General features: G+C 47.6%; 1 protein-coding gene across 1 annotated transcript; it reads left to right on the forward strand.

The window, feature by feature from the left end:
• The first annotated feature begins 586 nt into the window (after positions 1–586).
• On the forward strand, positions 587–21,228 carry AIF1L (allograft inflammatory factor 1 like). Its single transcript, XM_035113267.2, has 6 exons — positions 587–914; positions 1,202–1,263; positions 7,724–7,790; positions 13,560–13,601; positions 15,170–15,332; positions 17,860–21,228. Exons 1-6 carry the CDS (start codon positions 884–886, stop codon positions 17,945–17,947), a joined length of 453 nt encoding a protein of 150 aa, XP_034969158.1. The 5' UTR covers positions 587–883; the 3' UTR covers positions 17,948–21,228.
• The last annotated feature ends 686 nt before the right edge of the window (positions 21,229–21,914 follow it).

Here is a 21,914-nt window from a genome sequence, read left to right on the forward strand (position 1 = left end):
CAAATCCCCTAAGGTAAAGGTAAAGGGACCCCTGACCATTAGGTCCAGTCGTGACCGACTCTGGGGTTGCGCGCTCACCTCGCATTATTGGCCGAGGGAGCCGGCGTATAGCTTTCAGGTCATGTGGCCAGCATGACAAAGCCGCTTCTGGCAAACCAGAGCAGCACATGGAAACGCCGTTTACCTTCCCGCTGTAGCGGTACCTATTTATCTACTTGCACTTTGACGTGCTTTCGAACTGCTAGGTTGGCAGGAGCTGGGACCAAGCAACGGGAGCTCACCCCGTCACAGGGATTCGAACCGCCGACCTTCTGATCAGCAAGCCCTAGGCTCAGTGGTTTAACCACAGTGCCTACCTGGCCCTAAAACTCACCGCGTTACCTTGGAAGCTGATCACTGCGTCTCAGCCTAACCTACCTCACGGGGTTGTTGCGTGGGGAATTAAACCAGGAAGGCGGGAGCCATGAGGGCAGCCCCCTCGAGCTCCTCGGGAGGGGGGCGGGGGAAGCGGGACATCAACGCAGCGAACAAACCGAATGGTGTGGGGTTGCATTTTCTGTTCTCTGTGCACAGTGCAAGGAAAGGGTTAACCCTGCCAGCAGCCCATTTGCAACGGGTCTGAGGCCCCCCTCCGGGGAGGGCGGCATTCCTCCGCCTCCTCCGCCAGAGGGATGCGTGAGCCTCCTCAGCCGGCCTCTGCGGAGTCCCACTTCATGAATGACTCTGTTGGAAGTACCTGGGCTGGCTCGGTAGCCGTCCTGAGCAGAAGAGAGATATTCGCTCGCCACCCTGGCTGGAAACCCGCACCGTGCCGGCGGCGGCACCCAGCGGAGAAACTTTCTGCAAACTCCTCAGCCGGGGCCTCGCTCGTGAAATCTCCAGCATGTCTCTCATGCTCAACAGCGCATATCAAGGTATGGATGGTGGTGCAGATGTGACTCTTGCTGGGATATGGGGGAGGAGGCCCGGGGGTGGGGGTAATGTGGGACTTTGTCTGCTTCAAAGCGTGACAAGCGAGCTCTACTGCAACCGGAGATCCCCCTCTTGTTGCGCGGTGTCCCGGAGGGCTGCTTCAAAATCCTGACGCCGGCGCCGCTGCCCGGGAGGGTGTCACCTGCTCGCTGGTTCCAGAAGTTGAAGAACATCCAGAGGGTCACAGACACACCTGGGTTTACTACATGCTCCTCTCTCTTTTATCCAGGAGGGAAAGCCTTTGGGTTACTCAAAGCCAAGCAGCAAGGAAGGCTGGAAGAGATCAACAAGGTGGGAGCAATTCAATCGCAAGTTATTGACTTACATTACTGCCTGCTCTGGGATGGGTGGCTCTTATCCATTTCAGTTTATAATAATTGCATTCTTAAGTTTGAGTTCTCCACATTTCCACACAGTTTGATGTTTCCTTTTTTTAAGTCCTCGTGAAAATTCACCAGCATTTCAGGGCAAAGTGCATTTAAATGCAAAATGCAAATTTCTCACAAATCCCTAATCCGGCTTTCTTCCCATCAGATTGATAGAGAGGCTTCCAAATGTCAGTGGCAAGAAGCTCCCTGCCATCAGGCTTGCAGTCTAAAAGAACTAAGAACACATGTAGCTGCCTTATGCTGAATCAGACCACTGATTCATCTAGCTCAGCATTGCGTACACTGACTGGCAGCAGCTCTCCAGGGTTTCAGAGATGGAGCCTGAAATTGACAGACAGGGGCAGATCTACTGTGAAACTAAGGAAGCTGAAGCTTTAGGCCCCCTAATCCCAGAGGGACCCCAGAAACAACTAAGTAATTGTGACTTTAATTTGAGTCACCTTGATTTGATTCAAATTGATTAATTTTTTGTACATATGTCAAGAATCCCAAAGTTTGAGATTCAGAAGCACAGGTGTTGTAAAGGTGTGGCGATCCATTATGGAACAACCCCATTGAAGAGGTTAACTGTGGTTACCTAAACCTCGTTTCTGGTTGCGAAGGGGCCCTCATGACAGTTCAAACTTCAGGGCCCCCAAAATGTAGGTCTGCCTGTTGACAGATCCATCCATCTCTTTACACATGTGCAAGCTATCTGTATACAAGTGCAGATGTTTGTGGTGGTGCACGTGGGCTGAAGCTATTCAGAAATGCGGAGTGCAGATTAGAAGCCCTGCTGCACAACTGCTGAGTGTTCCCATGTACAGTATTCAGAAACTGGGTCCCTGCCCCCAAGGAATTTGCAGTCAACAGAGGCAAGGATAAGAGGAGAGGAAGCTACACAGGTATGTATGCAAGGGTAGGGTCTTAGCTCAGTGGTAGAGCATCTGCTCTGCATGCAGAAGGCCCAGATTCAGTCCTCAGTGGCATCTCCAAGTAGGGCTGATAAAAATAGTCCTTTGTCTGAAAGCTCAGAGAGTCGCTGCCAGTCAGTGCTGACAGTTCTGAGTTAGATGAACTAATGGTTTGACTGTACAAGCCAAGGCAGCATCCCAAGATGCCATTTATTCCTACCACTGCATGCAGAAGGTCCCAGGTTCAATCCCAATGGTTCCCCATCTTTGTGTTAAAAAGCTTTCAGCTGTGGATCATGGCTCACAAAATCTCTCACCTCTTTGCTGATGCAATAAAACAGATTTCAAAACAACCTCTGTTTAAGTGACAAAGTGATGTAACCATCAGCTTTGATTTTGGTGTTTCAGCCTGCAGAAGGTAGAAAAACCTGCTTTAGAATCTGGCTTATTCCCCACCTGTTTATTTGGGAGGGGGGTCCTTAATGAAAGAGATTCCAATGTCATTGGGACTTCAGGTATGTCCTTCTCTGTTGATATGTGGATGTGCTGCTGTTTACTTCTTGCAAGATCACATAAGTGCTAATTTGCAGCTCTCTTTGACAACTGGTTTAAGTTGGGAGGATACTGTTGGGTTCATTTTGTGTGTGTGTGTGTGTGTGTGTGTGTGTGTGTGTGTGTGTGTGTGCGTGCGTGCACAAAGGAAGTTCCCAGTGGAAACTGTGTGTGGCTGATTCATCAGCAACGGAGCATTCCCCAAGCTGGTGCCCTCCAGCTGCTTTGAACTACAACTCACACCAGCCCCTGCTAGCAATGCCACCCAATGATATTAAGATACAGTACATATTAAGAATTCCGTCAAAGAATCCTGGGAACTGTGGTTTCCCTATCACGAGTTCCAGTTCCCAACATATTACATTTCCTAGGATTATTTGGGGGAAGTCATATGCTTTAAACAATTGATGTAGGTCTGCCTTGATGCTTTGAGCTTCCCAGAGTTCCCTGGGAACAGGGACTGATTGTTAAACCACTCCGGCAATTTTAGTTCTTTGAGGGGAACAGGGGTCTCCTAACAACTCTTGGCACCCTTTATAAACTACAGTTCCCAGGATGCTTGCACCCTACAGTTTGTTAAGAAGCCACAACTGTTTAAAAGTGGTATGATTCTGCTTTAAATGTACATTGCAGAAGGGGCCTTTTCGTTGAGTAGGATTCTGTGTTCAGGGCAGCTTCCCTGCCTGGCAGAAATGCAAGCTGAGCCTGTATCTTTTGGAATGTCCTCTCACATATGATGCTACAAGGTTTTTTGTACTCACACACCTCTTCCTGCCTTCATCCTCCTCCATCTCCTGTCGCCCCACCAACTAGGCTTTAAGCATCCTCCAGTCTTAAGACTGGAGAGACCTGTCAGGAAGTGAACATGGAACCACTGCTACCAAATCATATGGGAAACAGCCTTACTAGAAAAGCTAACCAACAGACTCAAACTGACAAGGGGGCAAATAGAAGAGGACGCCTTCACCCCAGTAGGGCTCCACTTTATCACATACACAGCCCAACAAGACAATGACAAGAACCCACCGACAGCGTACAAATCAATCCAGCTAATTTGACCCAACAATTCCTCCCCCCCACACACTTCACACATGCAAACAAATCTCATTGCAGCCAACTAAACACAACCAACTAAAAACAACCAAAACACATGCCCTGGGCCCCCCACGCAACCTCTCTCACTACCAAGGAAATATAATAAATAAACAGAAAAAGAACCTACCCAAATGATACTGGCATAAAAAAACCCACATACATAAAGTATAATAATAATAATACTTTGTGTGGAACTTCATGCAGCCAGTCAGAAGCCGTGCTTTGGAAGTCAAACGTTTCGGAAGTCAAACAGACTTCCGGAACGGATTCTGTTCGACTTCCGAGGTACGACTGTACGACACCAATGTCTCACATCATATGTAACTGATATAAAGAAAAGACTTTACAACCTGAGAAAAAGAGACAATGCATGTACTTTTGTAAGGAAATAAAATATTTGGCAATAAATAAATAAATAAATAAATAGGATTCTTTCTGCCTCTAGCCAATGAATGGAGATAATGGTTCTGGTTAAGGTGATTGGAGGAGTGGGGTGGCAAGAAGGGGTGAGAGAAAACACAACGCTTGTCAAGGCTTCAAGATCTGCAAATACTTTTCCAATCTCAGATTAGCAGAGCCAGTAACACAGGAGTAAACAAGGGTGTTCCCAGTGACCAGAGATTAATATCTGTCTTTCTCTGAGAAAATATTGGAGGGTCTGGAATGGCTGACAAAATCTCTTGAGTCCATTTTTCCTCCATGCACAGTCTCCCTCTTGGGATGGAGCAGGGATGAGAAAGTTTTTTTTATCCCGGGGACTGCACTGCATTCTGGGCAACCCTCCAAGGGCCACATGCCAGGGGTGGGTGGGGCAGGACGCACAAGCAAGAGGAACAATATTTGTGATTCCCCCCCCTTTGTACAGTTGGGCTAATTTGTGGGCACAAAAACCTATCTCTGTTCTCCATCCAGTGAGAGACATGATTGGAGTCTGATGACGTATCCCAGCCAACCAGAAAAACAAAAGGGGGTTACAAAGCAGAGCCAGTTCAGGACATGGCCTGGGAAGAGGGTGTTTGGCTGAGAGGGTATGGCTGAGATGGTACAGTAGAGAGATCCGGAGGCCCACATGTGCCCCCCCTGGCCCTAAGGTTCCCCATTCCTGGGCTATAAAGCGTGAGTCAGAGTCATGTTTGTTATTACCTCTCCAGCTGTGCATGGGATCACAGTTGATCCTGCTCATAAAGCCTCCCAGATCACTGTGGAATATTTGACATTCCAGCCTTGTTGGGGATAGCATGGCAAGGTCGCCTCTGGGAGACAGCCAAGGCCTTCTATGGAAAAGGCAGGAAGCTTCTCTCAGGCTCCCTCCCAGGCTCGACTGGCCACAGCACATGGCAGCCTTACCAGTCCCCAACTCCTAACCTGGTCTCAGGTTCACAGCAGCAGGAGAGGCTTCCAAAGTGCGGCACATAACCTCTGACTCCATGCCTGAAACCAGAGCCCTAAACTTGGGACTCTGGCTGAGCATTAACCATGGAGACAGGAAGGGTGATTTTCAGGTACTGATTTCTCCAGCACCCATAGCTCTGTGGCAGAGTACCGACTTTGCAATGGAGAAGGTCCCAAGCTGAGATGCTGGAGAGCTGTTGCCAGCCAAATGCACCATTGGTGTGACTTTCTATATTGTATTCCTGGTGGTAGAACACCTGTGTTGCATGTCCCCAGTTCAATCCCCAGAATCTCTGGATACTGGTGGGAGAGACCTTCCATCTGAGATACTGGGAGTGTAGCTGCCAGTCCATGTAGGCAACAGGAGCTGGAAGGACCCGTGGTCTGACTTAGTAGAAAGCAGCTTCCTGTTGTTTTAGGAGAAGGGCCATAGCTCAGTGGTACAGCATATGTTTTGCTTGCAGGTTCAACCCCTGGCATATCCGAGGGAAAAGTGAGAAAGACACCCTCCCCCCAATGTAATTTCATAGTGTCTGGCACTGGCCCTCTCCATGTTTTCAGAGGGAATCTCTCCCAGCCCTACCCAGAGATGTCAGCAAACAAATGCTCTGCCTCTAAAACTAAAATACTACCTCTGTCCTTATGGCACTAAATAAAGGGATGATAAAAGGAAGAAGCTGTCTCCCATTGAGTCAGATCACTGGTTCATGTAGTTAAATATTGTCTGCACTGACTGGCAGCAGCTCTCCATGGTTTCAGACAAGGGTCTCTCCCAGCCCTACCTGGAGAGGCCAGTGGAGACCAAAACTGGAACCTTTTGCATGCAAAGTAGATGCTCTGCCACTGAGCCACGGCTGCCCCATCTCCAAAATCTTCCCCGAAGGCAAAATGGGAATTTACCAGAAACTCATGATCATCAATTTGGAAAACAGGCACCATTTAATCCAGAAGGCCAGCCCCTTTTCTTCCCAATAATAATAATTAATTAATAATTTTTATTTATTTATATGGCACTCACCTGGACTGGCTTGCTCTAGCCTCTCTGGGCTGCTCCCAACAAAAATATTAAAAACACAATAAAACAACAAACATTGAACACTTAGCCCTATACAGCAGGGCTGCCTTCAGATGTCTTCTAAATACGTCTTGCCCGCCTGCCTCTCAAACACAAGGCTGCTGTGCAGCTTGTGTTTGAGGACATGCTCTTGGGGAGATGCAGTATCCTGTGAGCTGGGTGTCATCCCATCAGAAGGCCCTGGTTCTGTGAGCCGAGAGGAGGACAGACCCAGAGCCAAATGGTGAGCAGATGTCGGTGATTTCTGCCATGTGGAATGTGTTGCTGGTGCCTGGGGGTGGGGGGTGGGGACAAACAGACTGGAGCCATTACATTCCATCAGGTTCCTAAGGGCTGGGAGGAAATTTGGAACAAGAGCCTCTGGCACGCAGCTGCAGAGGGAGCTGGCTGAGTGAGGGTCACCCAAGCAGCCTGGCCTGCACCCCACAGCACTCTTGCTCCTCTCCGCCCAGTGTGATGCAAACAGAAACAGGAGCGAAAATTCTTGGTGTCCGCATATTCATGCCACGTCCAGAACGGATCTAGCAAATATGACTGGACTTCGCTGCTTCCAGTCTGCAAGTGAGAAGAAGTGGTTATGTTTGTAAACACAACACAACACCACCAACACAATTTGCATCCCATTGAAATGAGTGGGGGGGGGAAAGCAGTGACAACATCATTTACAGGTAGGTAGCCGTGTTGGTCGCAACAGAAGAAGTGTGCATGCACACGAAAGCTCATACCAATGACAAACTTAGTTGGTCTCTAAGGTGCTACTGGAAGGATTTTTTTAAATTTTTGTTTCAACATCATTTACGTAATGTGAGCAGTTAATTGTGTAAGTTACATCACTTCACCACAACAGACAGCAAGAGAAATAATGGAGTTTGGGGGCGAAAATGAACTTGGAGATGCCCTTGGGGGTTGAACCTGGGACCTTCCACATGCAAACCAGATGCTCTGTCATTGAACTGTGGTCTTTCCCCCAGAAGTAAAAATAGGATTCTAGTCCTCAAGGTCCTGGATAAAGAGCTGATTTTAAATGGGAGCCTAGAGTGTCTTACACTGAGTCAGAGCATTGGGTCATCTAGCTGAGTGCTGCCTGCACTGATTGGCCACTGTGCTCCAGGGTTTCAGGCAGGAAACATTCTCTGGCTTACCTGGAGAGGCCAGGGATTGAACCTGGGAGCTTTTGCATGCATGGCAAAGGCTCTGTCACTGAATTACACCCTGCTGCTGCTCCAGTTCAAATTTATATTCTCCCCACCTGAAGAAGTACCAGTGATATGTGGTATTAATCCATCTGAAGACTTTGTTATTACTTTCTTAAATGTATTGAATTCATTTCTCTCCCACCACCCTTTCTTCCTCAGGAGTTTCTCTGTGACCCAAAGTTCAGCGATGAAGAGCATTTGGAGGAAAAACTTGCAGTTTTCAAAGGTACATTGTTTAAACTGAGAGTGGGTGACAAAAAGCAGCTGATGCTACTACATATTGGGGGAACCAGAGTTAGGTGAACCAACTCTGACTCAGCCTATTTAATCCTTCTATCCCAATATGGCAGCAGCTCCACAATAACTGATACCGGGACCCTTCCAACTAAAGATGCAGGGGACCAAACCAGGGAATTTCTACAAGCAAAGCAGGTGCTTTACGACTGAGCCATGGCTACTCCACATATCCCCTGCACCTTCTAAGCATGGGCAGCCGTAGATGGCACTCCAGCTGCCATCATTCCTGGCCATTGGCTATGCTAGCTGGGACTGATGGGAGTTGGAGTCCAACCACAGTCAGAGATCCCCAGGTTAGAGATGGCTGGTGTATGGTAACTAGGGATGGACCCCACTGTCAATTTTGGTTTCTCTAAGTTTCTAATTTTTGTCCAGTCGTAAATTCAGTTCTCCACATTTCTGTAGTAGCTGGCTTTTTAAAACAACAACAACTCATCAGCATTTTAGCGTAAATTTATCCTATTTTTTCTGCACACGTTTGACTACTATACACATTTTTTTGCCATAAATTCCCCCTCCTACAATATATTTCTATCTATTATTTTCACGAATAAATGCATTTTTTTATTTTTGCAAATCTCTTCCAATACATGCATTTTGCACATACCCTCTGGTTCTGCCTTGCAACATACAGAGAAGTGCTAATTTCAAAGGATAGTGATGTTCCCGCATTTCTCAGAAATGTGAATTTGGGCAAACAAAACCCAGTTTCTCCTCATCCTGAAACGTGCCCAGGCCTTCAGAGAGCAACTCAAGCTGAAAGCCTCTCTTAGGTTTACATGCCCTGCCCCTCTCCCCACTGATTGAAGACCTTTAAAGGTAAGACAGTCCGCTGAAAGCTTCTGCTTGAGGACCTCCAAAAACTTAAGAGGTAGCCTTTGTCCATATGGAAAAGCTGGCTTTGGAAGCAGGTTCCTCAGCCACAAGCCACCATAGTCGCGCAATAACTCTTTGGCAATAGTGTCAGGGTGTGGGAGAGGATCACAAATCTTTGGGTCAGGGCTTTGGGACAGCTGTCTCTTTTTGACACGGAGGTTTCTGAGAAACACATGTGATTTAGGAATCTGTGTTTTTTGGGTTGTTGTTTTTTGGCTTCACTTTATTTCCTTTGCCTGGGGACTCTGGAGTGTACACAGATATGTTTCTGTTTAGGATTTAGTCTAAGGTGGGGACACTGACCCAAACTGACCTAGTTCTTTCCCCCCACGCTGGGTCCGGGGGATTCTGCAAGAACCACACAAGGTTATTGTGGTTCCATATGCATCCCCGTGGAATTACTGGTTTCCCTTTTGGCAAAACAATCACCGTGTAGTGAGCCATTGCACTCAACATGCTTCTTGCAAGCTGGATTGTTAAAGTTTGCCAAAAGATAGTCTGAAAATTTAGGGACCAAGGACTACTAATAGCTCTAAGTTCAATGGGTCCAATCATTTTCAACGGGTCTTCACTGTGAGTAGGACTAGCATTTGTCACAACCCACAATATATATATGTTTGTCATTTCTTCATTATAGAACTTTCAATGCACTTCTTTGCCCTGGCTTTCGACACTTGAGAATGTGCGTCCAGGGCCCACCCTATTCCTGTCACTGTAATCTGTTTTAACTGCTTTTAATTTTTAATTGTTTTAACTCGACCTTGTACCTGCTAGTGAAGGGGTGTGGGTAATAGATTTAACAATGCTGCTTCTAATTTCTCAACCCACCCTACATCTGTATCCTTGTGGTGTGGTGGGTGGGCTTTTTCTTGCATTTTCGTTTGTTTGTTTTTAAGCAAGGCCTGAAACATACCACACAGATAAATTTTCCCCCTCTGAATGTTTCTTCAAACATTGTGGCTAGTGGGTCACCAGTTTGTGGGTTCTTCTAACCCGAACCCACAACTTGCCTTCATTCTGCTGCTCCCCAGCCTTCCATGTTTTCGTCATGTTGATTCCAGCTCCCATTCAGCCTAGAGTCGCTGAGGCTGCTGCCAAACGCCTTCTCTGGGTCTCCCAACAATCACCCTGTTGTTCTGGCCTCCTTCTCCCCCGCTGGGCATGAGAAGTTGCAAGAGCCACTCTGCAGAATTGGCATTTGTGTCAAAACTATTTGTGTCTGTCCGTGTGTGCGTACTAAGGCAAGATTTTGCCCCATTGAACGGGGGATGAAAGACGGAACCTTTGGACCCTACACAGGAAAGCTTAGACTGCTGAGAAGGGGCTTGAGGAGGGGGAGGGCTTTTTTATTTTATTTTATTTTTAAAGCATGTCTTGTTCACTGCGGTGCTTCCCAAACTGGATTCTCAATAGACAGAAATAGATTTGGGGGTGGGGGACAACAACACACAGAGAGCAACTTAGAACCGGGTTACACAAATAACAGGCTGTGCGTTTAGTTGATCAAGAGTGGCATTGTGGGGAATCACACAACTGAATGCTTCTCTATACTGTACTACCAAAAAGAAAACCCTTTCACATAGAAAGCTAGAGTATCAGTAAGAGACGTTCTAACCTAGCAATCTAAAGGGCATGCTAACTTTCTAGATCCAAGGGTCAGGTGCTATAAGAACAGACCTCCGGCATCAAGCCCATAGACAACTCCCTATTAAAATCAGCTGTTAATCCAGAACTGGAATCTTCATTTCTAAGGGAAATAGCTCAGTGATAGAGAATATCCTTTGCATGCAGAAAGTCCCTGTCAGCGGATTGTTGCGGCTACTCCTGAGTAAAGACGCTCCTGTCCGTTCTGTATTTAAGGGTTTTATTGTGCATACTATTTACAGTGCAGAGATAACAGAAAACATGACCTCCTAGTCACTCGTAGAATCCGGCAATGGCGCCCTTCTGCTCCGGGGCCAGCATAATAGCTTGGGCACTCTGAAACTCTCTAACCTTGTGTTTGGGCACGCGCCTCAATTTGGGCGCCGGAAGTGGCTCCTACTTGTTGTCTGGAGTGGTGCAGGGGCTCTGATACATTGCTGAGCCGTCCCTCCTCCACTCCGCTCCCATCCTCATTTCCTCCCCCTGACCCGCTGCCGCTGCTCTCGCTAGGCGAAGTGCTGGTCAGGATGATGGGGGGGAGGCTCCCTGTAGGGAGGTCCCCTGACAGTCCCAGATTCAGTTCCCCGCATTTCCAGGGAGGCCTGGGAAATTCCTGTGCATGAAACTCTGGTGAGCCACTGCCAGTCAGAACAGACAATACTAAGCTAGATGGACTATTGGTTCGACTCGGCGTAAGGCAGCTTCTTACGCTCATCAGGAGCATCTATAGCCCAGTGGGAGAGCATCTGAGTTGCATGCAAAAGGTCCTGGGTTCAATGCCTGGCATCTCCAAGGAGGGTTAAGAGTGACGCCCTGCCTTAAACCCCAGAGAGCTGCTGTCAGCAGGTGTAGACAATACTGAGTAGATGGACCAATGGCATCTTTCCATGTTCCTGTCCGTACCTGGAGTTGCTGAGAATTGAACCTGGGACCTTCTGCATGCTTATCATGTGCTCAATTGGTGGTGCCCCATAGTGTTAGAGCAGGCATCCCCAAACTTCGGCCCTCCAGATGTTTTGGACTACAATTCCCATCTTCCCTGACTGCTGGCCCTGTTAGCTTGGGATCATGGGAGTTGTAGGCCGAAACATCTGGAGGGCCGCAGTTTGGGGATGCCTGTGTTAGAGAGTGGGGTATATTTAACGTGAAGGAAGACATGCAATTGAATCAGGCAACCCAAGAAGCTCTGGAAGTGATTCTCCAGGATTCCCAGATAGACCTAGGGAAAAAATTGCTGCTGGTTTAGGTAAGGCTGGATTGTGCTTTTGCCCATCAGTGTGGCCGCCAGCTTCAGAAAAGGACCCAATCCTCCCAGAGTATGCCACAGGTAATAAACTGTGTGGAGATGAAGGAAGGCTTCTTTTCCAATTCCACCCTGTGTTTATCACACGCGGTAGCACTTCTGTTCTGCTGCAGTTCATCTCCTGCCCAAAAACTATGCTTTCCTCTCGCGTTCTGTTGCGGTGAAATTAAAAAACTTCACTGCACAATTGCCCTTGCAATATCCTAGCCCATTCATTTCAATGCAAGGGGGAATGCAGTGCAAAGAGGGGGGGGCATGTGTGGCTCTTTTTTTTTTTAACATAATCAATTGCATATCATTAGTGGACTAAAAGCAACAACAGTGAAAACCACTTGCATTCGCTGGATTGATTTATGTTCCAGACATGGTACAAATAAGCGAACATTGGCAATTTCTGCTCCTGCTTTGTCTGAATTCTCTGACATCCCTAGAGCAGTTCTGCCCCCCCCCCCAAGAAAAGCCTCTGAATGGGGTTCCTAATTAGAGCCTCTAAACTGCCATATGGGCTAATTGGGTCGTTGTGGTACGTTTGGGCCTGTCTTAAAGGGTCTTTGTGATTCTTCATGGCACCCATTTCACACACGCAAGCACACACACACACACACACACACACACACACATACACAACCCCATCGAGGGAGGGGGTACTTTCTGACTGGTCCACAGAATATGCCTGCCAGCCTCCTTTTTTGTGACATGGGCTAAGTGCCCAGCAAGGATGAGAGCTATCAAGTGACTGAGTTTTTAAGCATGAAACCAAGGTCCCAAAAGGAAAAAGAAAGAAAAGGAAGAATTATTGCAGGGTTCGAAGTTGGGGAAGGTTACTTAAAAAGAAGAGAAGAGAAGAGGAGAGGAGAGGAGAGGAGAGGAGAGGAGAGGAGAGGAGAGGAAAAGAGAAGAGAGGAGAGGAGAGAAGAGGAGAGAAGAGGAGAGAAGAGAAGAGAAAGCAGCAGGAGGAAATCTGTCAGGGGAATTTTCCAGCAGGGTAGGAAGTGGTGCTGTTGATTATTCTATTGGACCTCTAACCAGAAAACAAAAATGTGGATTTTGCAAATGCAGAGAGAGAGATGGGCTTCCAAGGTTTTGTATGCTTTGGAAAACTTACTGGCGCCATGGCAGCAAGGCTGCAGTCTCTACAGATGCTAACCTGGGCACAAGTTCTACAGATCTCACAGAGTCCTTCTTCAATCGGCCAAAATACACATGGCGTGAAAGGTCCATGAAAGGGATCTTCCCTTATATTTTCTTTCAAACAGGTTCATGGGACCCTGAAGGAGTGATGGACAAATATGTCAGTTTCTTTTTCCATTTACTCCAATTATAAGTTCAGTTCACCACATTCCCACATCCATTTGAGATTACTTTCTTCTTTTTTTAGAAAGTCCTCGAAAAACACACCAGCATCTTCCTTAGTTGCAGAAATTGCCAGGTTCAATCCGCAGCATCTCCAAGAGGGCTTGGAAGGAATCCCTGCATGAAAACCCGGGTAGCTGCTGCCCGCCGGTATAAGACAGTACTGAGCTAGATGGACCCAATGGTCTGGCTTTGTATCAGGCACCTTCCTATGTTCCACGTGTGCAATTCTCCTCATATACATATTTTTTGCAAGCAATTCCCCTTAATAGAATGCATTTTTGTGTATCTTTTCTTTTTGGCCTGAGAACTGCACTGCAAAATTTGAGGGAAGAGCAAATTTTGAAGGGTTAACAGGGTTTCGGTTTGCAAATCGCAGATTCAGAAAGGTTTGCGTTCAAGTGAGAGCCAGACTGAATTTATTTCCCCTCCCTACTGTGTTGCTGTTTTGAAGACAAGCGGAGTTGGCAGGGTGCCAGGTGGAAGTTTTGATTGTGCTAACATGTTCGTTGTATTTTATAGAAAAGTACATGGAGTTCGACCTGAACAACCAAGGTGAAATTGGTGAGTGGCTTCTGTTAAAATTTGCAAAGCTTCCACTCCTGGGTTATGCTGGGCCTTGTTAATGGGGATGCAGAGGTGGGGAACCTTTTTGACCTAGTGGACCAGGTTGTCATTTCCCCCATCACGGTGGGACCAGGGCCGGCTCTAGGCCCCCTCCCGGTGGCGCGGGGCGCCAGGCCACCAGGGGTGCCGCTGTGCCCGCTGAGAGGCGTGGCTGAGGCTGCCCCAGACGCGCCTCCGCTGTTCAGCGGCTTCAAGCCACTCTCCGGAGGCACGCGGGCCTGGGGCTGCCTCCGCTGCGCGCAGGGGCGTCTCAACAGGGGGCGGGCAGCGCCCCCTGGTCCAGGGCTGGCCCTACGGCAGGCTAGGTGGCGCAGTGCAGCTGTGCCCGCGGCAGCCCCCCTGCGTGCGGCTCCCGCCCACTGCGCTGGGAAATGGGGTGGGGGGGCGCCGGAGGGATCCGGCGTGCCAGGGCACCGGGCATGCTTAAGATGGTCCTGGGTGGGACAATCCACCAGCTAACCATCTGATGGCAGTTGATTGACAGGTGGGTTGTTCCTAACACCTGTCAGAAGTAGCTTGTTGGGGATGGGGGTAGATACTGTACAAGTATGATTCATGGGGTGTTCACTCTTGCTTTCTGCAGGGTTCAGATGCATGAACCAATTCCATCTAGGAATTGGCTGGCATGCCTGAACCAAGAAGGGCTGAACACACGAACACAGAAAAATGGCTTGGTGAGCCAAACAATGAGTCCTGGCAGGCCAATTCTGACCTATGGGCCGGAGGTTCTCCACAACACTTGGTATAGTGGATCCCTGAATCCCATCCATTGCATACATTTAATTATTATTGACCTACCTGTGTGTATTGACCTACCTGGTTTCTAAGATCAGTGGACAAGGCGCTCCTGGTAGTCCCTCCTCAATGTGACGTGCATGGTGTGGGGCCCCAAGAAACGGTCTTTTCAGTGGCAGCCCCTTGTATGTGAAACTCCCTTCTTACTGAGGTGTGTCTGGCCCCATCTCTTCATCATTTAAGGTGGCTGGTTAATATGCAGATTTTTTGGTTGACATTTGGAGGAGGTGAGGCCTGATTGCGCAAGTGTTCTTTAGTGATTTGTTATGTATTTTTAAGAACTGTGTTATTTTATGGATTTTAAAAATCTGTCTGCCTGTAGTAAGCCACCCTGTGGTTTGCACAGAGGTGTTTGAATTCTCTAAAATATACAGTATAAATTATTGCTATTATCAGTGCTCCTTTTCTAGAAAAAGAGGTGCTGGAACTCACCATGAATATCTCCCTTGTTCTCTTATAATGGCAATGGTGCCCACCTGAGAGGTGCCGGAACTGAGTTCCAGTGAGTTCTGGATGGAAAAAAGCCCTGGCTTTTATTATGGTAACCATCATTACCACTCAGAATCAACTAGGGGTACAGTTGGTTCTAAGGAATTTCTAGAGTGGAGGGGGAACGGTCTCCCATGCCTAATCCATCTCTATCAGGCACTATAAAGTCATGTCCCTTATTGTCTGTACCACTCATCACCCCTTGTTATCATTCCTTGTAGATCTGATGTCAGTGAAAAGGATGATGGAGAAGCTGGGAGCCCCCAAAACCCACCTGGAGCTGAAGAAAATGATCTCGGAAATCACCGGAGGTGTCAGCGACACCATCTCTTACCAAGATTTTGTCAACCTGATGCTTGGGAAACGGTCCGCAGTCCTCAAGTTGTGAGTATCCATAATAAGAGGGAAGGGGTATGTTTTGGGGTGGCTGAGCTCCAGTGGAGGCTGGCCCGTCAGGGCAAATGGGTCACTGCCCCACTTAGCATAATGAATGGCACAGCGCTGTCTGACCCTGAAGTGGAAGGAACCCTGAGAGCAAGATGCATAGTATCATAGAATCGTAGAATTGGAAGGTATCCCAAGGATCATCTAGTCCAACCCCCCTGCAATGCAGGAATCTCAGCACCTCAAATTGCTCCACTTGCACAGCTTGCTCCAAGGGAAAGCTGGAGGTTGGTTGAGGCCTTGTCACTCCCTCTGACCAGACTACCTCTCCCGTCCCAGGCTCTGCCGCTCACACCTGAGAGGCACAACTTCTCAAAGGGATAAGCTCCTAAAGGCAAGTACGTCTCCCTCTCTCTGTGTGGCTTCTGGCTTGCTGTGTTCCTTGCGCTGTTAGACAGGTGCTGTGGATCGGGAAGTACGTGACCCCTCACCCATGTAAATTGGGCTCAGGGGAAGGCATCTGTGAGGGAAGGCCTTAGGGTTTTTAATTTGGTGACTGAAACCAGGTTCTGTTCATCAGAACATCAGTCCCACTCTTAGCCAGCTCATCTTCTGCCATCACTGAGTTTTGCTTGCTGCTCAGGGCTGAGGCCTTGACTGCTGCAATCTTCTGCTATCTGGCCTTAGGACTGGAGGAAGCTGCCTTACCCAGAATCAGACCTTTGGTTCATCTAGCTCAATACTGTCTACACTAACTGGCAGCGGCTGAATAGCATTATTTTTTTCCTTCCCCCGGCCTCCATAGCTGGAAGTAGCAATGCTTCTGAATGCCAGTTGCTGGAAAACATAGGAGGGGAGAGAGTTCTTGGGCTCAGATTCTGCTTGCAGGTTTTCCACAGGCATTTGGGTGGCCACTATGAGAACAGGATGCTGGATCAGATGGGACACTGGTCTGATCCTGAGGGGCTCTTATTATATCCTCAAGTCTTTGCAACCAGCCTTTGAGATTCCCGGAGCGGGCATACGACTGGCCTCTGTGAGAAACTGAATCCTGGACTCAGCAAAACCTTTCGGCCTGGTGCATCATGGCTCTTTGTTATCTCCTCATGTTACCCTCCTTCTCAAGTTGGCTTCTGTCTCCGTTTGCTGAGGAATAGAGGAGGCCAGTTTCCTCTCCCCCACCCCTGTCCCTATACCAACATGAATAGCCCTCAGAAGACACAGGTCCCTTTTTCAGAAATGAGCACGCAAACAAGCCACTCATTGTCTCTGGCCTCCTGTCTCGGTTTCCACTCCCGTTCCAGAAGCCGACTCCCCAACTGCAAACAATAGACAGTGAGGGCTGAGGTAGCTGTTGAAGTGCCCACGGCTGTGAGTGTGTGAAGTGGCGCCTGTTGCAAAGCCTTCTGGGATATTTCCGTCCATTTACTGAGTTTCCCCTTCAGCCTGTTAATGCAAAGGCTGACCAGTGGGGTGGGGGCAAATGCGATAGCTACGGCTATAAGACTTTCAAGCGGCATGTTGCTGTTTTAGGAAGGGATGGTGGCTGACCCACCACTGTGGGGAGGGGGCAGCTCGAGGTCTGAGGGAGGGTCCGGCAAAAGAGTCTCTGGCAGGCCACATCTTGCGTCCATGAGCCTGTATCCGGCAGTGGTGGAGGGCAGCAGCAGCAGCAAAAGGAGAACGAGGTGGCTTGGCATCGCCATGGTGATTTCCCACAATGCCTCTGCTGCAGTGCGGCTCCAGGGTAAGGGTGGGGAAACTGCAGGCCCAGGGACCAAGTTGTTGTGGCCCTCGGGGCTGAAGATTCTCCACCTGTGTCCCGGCTGGGCCTACCTTGCAGGGTTGTTTGGAGGGATTCCAATGTAACCCATGTGAACAGATCTAAACACTCTTTTGAATATCCATACAGCATACTAAGACCCTAAAATGCAATGCACTGTCTTCATAAGAAGCAGCATTTTTATACTGTTATTAAAAATAGCAGTTTATGACCATGAGTGTGCCTAGCCAAAGTACACCATAAACTTCTAACGGGACACAGAGGATAAAGAGTTGTTTATCTTGCTTCGTTTGCATCAAGTGGTTCAGTGGTAAGATTGTTTCCTCCCCTCGTTGCTCCCGCTGGGAGCAGGATGGATCAATTTGCGTTCACACCCCAAACAGACTTTGAGCCAAAGTTTTGGAGTGGAAGATTCTGGGGTGACTCCTAGTGACCAATATTGCCCTCTGCTGGCTAATGCGAGATAAACACAAGTTTCATTTAAGGACATAATACTACAGTATTATTATTACCTTTATATTTATATTTTGGAAAGTTGGTTATGCAGCTGGGTGCTTCTTCAGATATCGTAATCAATGCATGGAGGTTCCCAAGATCAAGGAGCACTGACTTCAGAACTGCAATGATTCTTCGCTCACTGAGAATTCCCAAGCAACACCTGACTGGCAGGTTGCTAGTCATTACACTAGTAGCCCAGCTCTTCCTAACAGGTTTTCTTCTGTTGTTTCTTTGTTTTTCTTTCAGGGTCATGATGTTTGAAGGAAAAGCCAACGAAAGCAACCCAAAGCTTTCAGGCCCACCTCCTGAGAGAGATATCTCCAGCCTTCCTTGAAAGGAAAACGAGCCCCTCAGAGCCTACCTTGTACGCTTTCATATTGCGCACCAGAGCGGTTTTACCTGGGCTTCCTGATGCATTGCTTTGATACTGGACAGTCTTAGAAAGCAAGAAACTAACCAGCCTTTAGCAAAAAGGAATGACAAGGGATGTTCCAGGGATTTCTGCTGGAGGAGTCCCTAAGTAGCCATGCATTCTATTTTAATTTTTTAACTGAAAACCCTCCCTTGCCTTTCCCACTTTGTTTCTGGGTCCTGGGGCATCCTTTTTTATTGTAATTTCATGAATATTTGTGTTCACGGTGATATCAGGTCACAAGCCATCCCAGTGGCATTGTGTGGGCAAGGTCACGGGGTGGTTGCCCTGGGTTCAAAATTCTTAGGAATTTGGGTAGTGGCTCTCCGTCGTGCTTGTCCCAAGTGATTTGATATGTGCGCATTGAAGATACAGAAGTCAGTGTGATAGAGTATTTCATTTACTTTATTCAATACTGGAATGGTGGAAGGAACTCGGGGAGTGCTAACGGCCCATGGGTTAGAGGGCACAACACTTGCCTTGCCCCGGATGCTGGCAACCCACGCTACACCATGGCACCATCCCATTCTGAATACAGTTTGCACCTGCAAAAATTTATGGGGCAATCCTTCTTTGTTTCCAACTGGCAAATGTCCTGTAGCTTCGTGCTGAAAACCTGATAACTTTCCATGCCACAAATGTTCTGGTTTATTTAATTTTGTTCCTCTTTTGTTGTGGTATACCGGTAGCACAAGAGTTCAAGAGTTACCCCTCCAGATGACTGAGGGAAGCCTTGCAGAACAACTAACAAAGCAGGAATGATACATGCACAGTCCAGGATAAATTCACTACTGATCATTACATGAATACCTAGTTGCAGAATACCTAGGGTTGCCCTATCTTGAAGAGCCAAAGAGAAGACAGCCTGAGCCGTTGCCAGCCCGGGGAAAGAGGCATGTGGGCGCATGGGGCCACCGCCGTGTCTGCACGCCTCATTCCCTGGCTCAGGCTGGCAGCAGCCTGAGCCCGAAAAACTTGTACATTTCCTTTAAAATGTAACAATCTGCCTGGATGGGCATCTAGGCCAGTGTTTCTCAACCTTTTTTGGGCCACGGCACACTTGTTCCATGAAAAAAATCACGAGGCACACCACCATTAAAAAAGTTAAAAAATTTAACTCTGTGCCGCCCTATATTGACTATATAATTATGACTGTAAGAAACACTTGCCAATTGCTGTGTTGGTTGCAATCTCCTGTAATAAGGCTTCACAAGCAGCTGATTTCTCTGCCAGCACAATCCTTTGCTCAGCAAGTTTCAGGTTGAGCTCATCTAGCCAGCTTCTTTAAGTTTGTTTTAGACCCACCCTCCAGTCGTTTGCACTGAGCTTTGGGAAAGAGGAGGAGAAATATTGCTTTCCGCTAGGCACGTGACAATGCAAATCGCCCTTCTCGTCACCGCACGTCGCGGCACACCAGCCAGCGTCTCGCGGCACACTAGTGTGCCCCGGAACAGTTGTTGAGAAACGCTGATCTAGGCCCTCCAAAAGAGTACATGCCAGGGTTTTCCCGGACATATGGCTACCCAATAATACACCTGCCCCAAACCACCAGTCTGGAGGGGATCGCCCTCAGAGTTGTGGAAAATAAAAAAGTGAAAGTGAAAGCAGAATCCCATATTGTAGAGCAGTGCCCCATTTGCTTCAATGGACAAGACTCCACTGCTGACCAAGATATTGAGGCCAAGTGTGTGTTTCATGAAGGTGACGGAAGCGATGGCTTCTTTCGAGATCTTGCTGTTGCCCTCACTTCTCACTTCTCCTATAGTGGGAGGGGATGGCCTTTCCTCTGTTGCCACTCCCACTGGAGAAGCATCTGCAGCCAGGTTTGGGTGAGATCTCGTGATCCTCTCATGAAATTTTGCCGGAATCCGGAAACTGCAGCCGTGCCATGTGATCCTGCTAAGAAAGGCTTGGGTTGTGGGGCAGGCACCATCTTCTCATTTTGCCTCAGGAGGCAAAACAGGACTTGCTGCCCCTTGCCTAGCTGTGCCTTTGTCCTCCATATTCTGCAGCTAGGATTCACCAGGACCTCTTTGCTGTCTCAGAAGCAAGACACCTTTGTGCCAAGACAAGCCTTCCTTTAGCTTGAAAACAAAAGAACCACCGAAAGAGTGAATGAGTTATCTTACTTCATACTCCTAAATTCAAAGCCCTGATCTGGCAAGCAACATCCATAAGCGGGCTTCATTTTTTATTTTATTTTTGCACGTTGATTTCTTTGGAAATACAGTCTTGCATTACATTTGCAAAACCCAAACTTCTTTGCCATACCTTCTTTAATGCTTCTCCAGCCTAACAGCCAATTTTCAGCAAGAGGATCTTCCCAGCATTCCTGAAAGTCAAGTATTCCTTGCTGTCATTTTCTACATTTGTGGCATCTTGAACTCTGGTTGATTTCGTCTCCCTGGTTGTTACAACTTTACTGGTTCCTTGTCCTGTTTTTCTTAAGTGTTTTTCTCTGCAGTTTTTGGCAGCAGTTGTTGTTTTAAAATCTCATGCTTATAAAATAATAATAATAATAATAATAATAATAATAATAGCAGCAATGTGGTCATTCTCTAAAAACTCTGGTTTGTATAAAGCAGAAGTGAGCAAACTGGGATCGACTCCTAGATCTCTGAGTGATTTTGAGGCTTTGTACACATCATAGAGTCAAAATGTATTTAGAGCACATACACTCAAGAATCCTGGGAACTGTAGTTTTTTTCCTGCAAAACATGGGATTTGCTCAAGCAGCTCATACCTCCCTATTGTTTCCCAGTGGCCCTGCTTGGTTCTCTGCTTAGCATCACTTGTCACCTGAGTTTGCCATTTGAATAATTAGGGCTCACCTTTTCACATAGCTAGTCAAAAATAAAATAAAAGAAAGCATATCTGGGGGGAAAGAGAAGCATGCTCTGGGAATAAGTTACATCCAAAAAGGTGCTAGCTTAGTGGTCATAGAACACCTGCTTGGCACATAAAAGGTCCCAGGTTCAATCCTTGGTAGCTCCAGGTAGAGTTGGACTGACTTCATATTGCTTAACTGTCCTGGGACATCCTGGAATTACAGAAGCCATCTCGGCTTCTGATTCCATCCTGGGATGTCCTGTTTTGGCTCTGGCAGAGCGTGAGACCAAAGATGCTTTTTAAAATGGTGTCACACTCTTGCCTTGGGCCCCTGCACTGCCCCCTTCTCTTCCTCCACATGGGCCAAGTGGTGCCAGCTTCTAGAAACCCCCGCCTTACAACTCTGGCTGGAAGGAAGTAGAAATCACTGTGGCTAAGTTATGGGTGGGGAAAGAGGCCGGCAAGTGACTGCTGTTATAAGAAAAATACCTCTAATTCCCTTATGGGGTATCCAGTGCCCTTATAGAGTCCCTCGGGAGATCTCTATCAGTCGGAGAGAAAGCAGAGGTCAACCATGGCATATTGAAAGCAACGCAGCTAGTAAGCCTGATCTTTATTCAAGGAAATAAACTCTTGCAACAGGGTCCCTACTCACCACATGCAGGAAGGAGGAAAATCCTGAACAATGGTGGGCAAGCTCCTATACAGACTTCTGAAATTGCCCACCCTGTAGCCCCCAAGACCCCCCCAACAAAATCATACATACATGACGGAAGGCTGTCTCTAGCATCATCATCATCATCAATTTTATCGCACTCTAGCAAAAGGCCATGGCATCATTCACAAAGGGAACAAAAAGAAAAGCAACAATAACCATAAAAACCATAAAAACATCAGGCACTGCAAATACAATAAACCATGGTCACATCTCCTAGAAGTTATTTGTTGCATACGATAGAATAGCAGGGGGTTCTCAGGTAGAATATGCCAGCTTAAATGTCCAAATCACCTTTGCAATTGACCACTATTTTATCTACCCAGTAGTTCTTTTCTCCTGCTC

This window comes from Zootoca vivipara, chromosome Z (assembly GCF_963506605.1).
Source record: "Zootoca vivipara chromosome Z, rZooViv1.1, whole genome shotgun sequence".
Classification (NCBI taxonomy): Eukaryota; Metazoa; Chordata; class Lepidosauria; order Squamata; family Lacertidae; genus Zootoca; species Zootoca vivipara.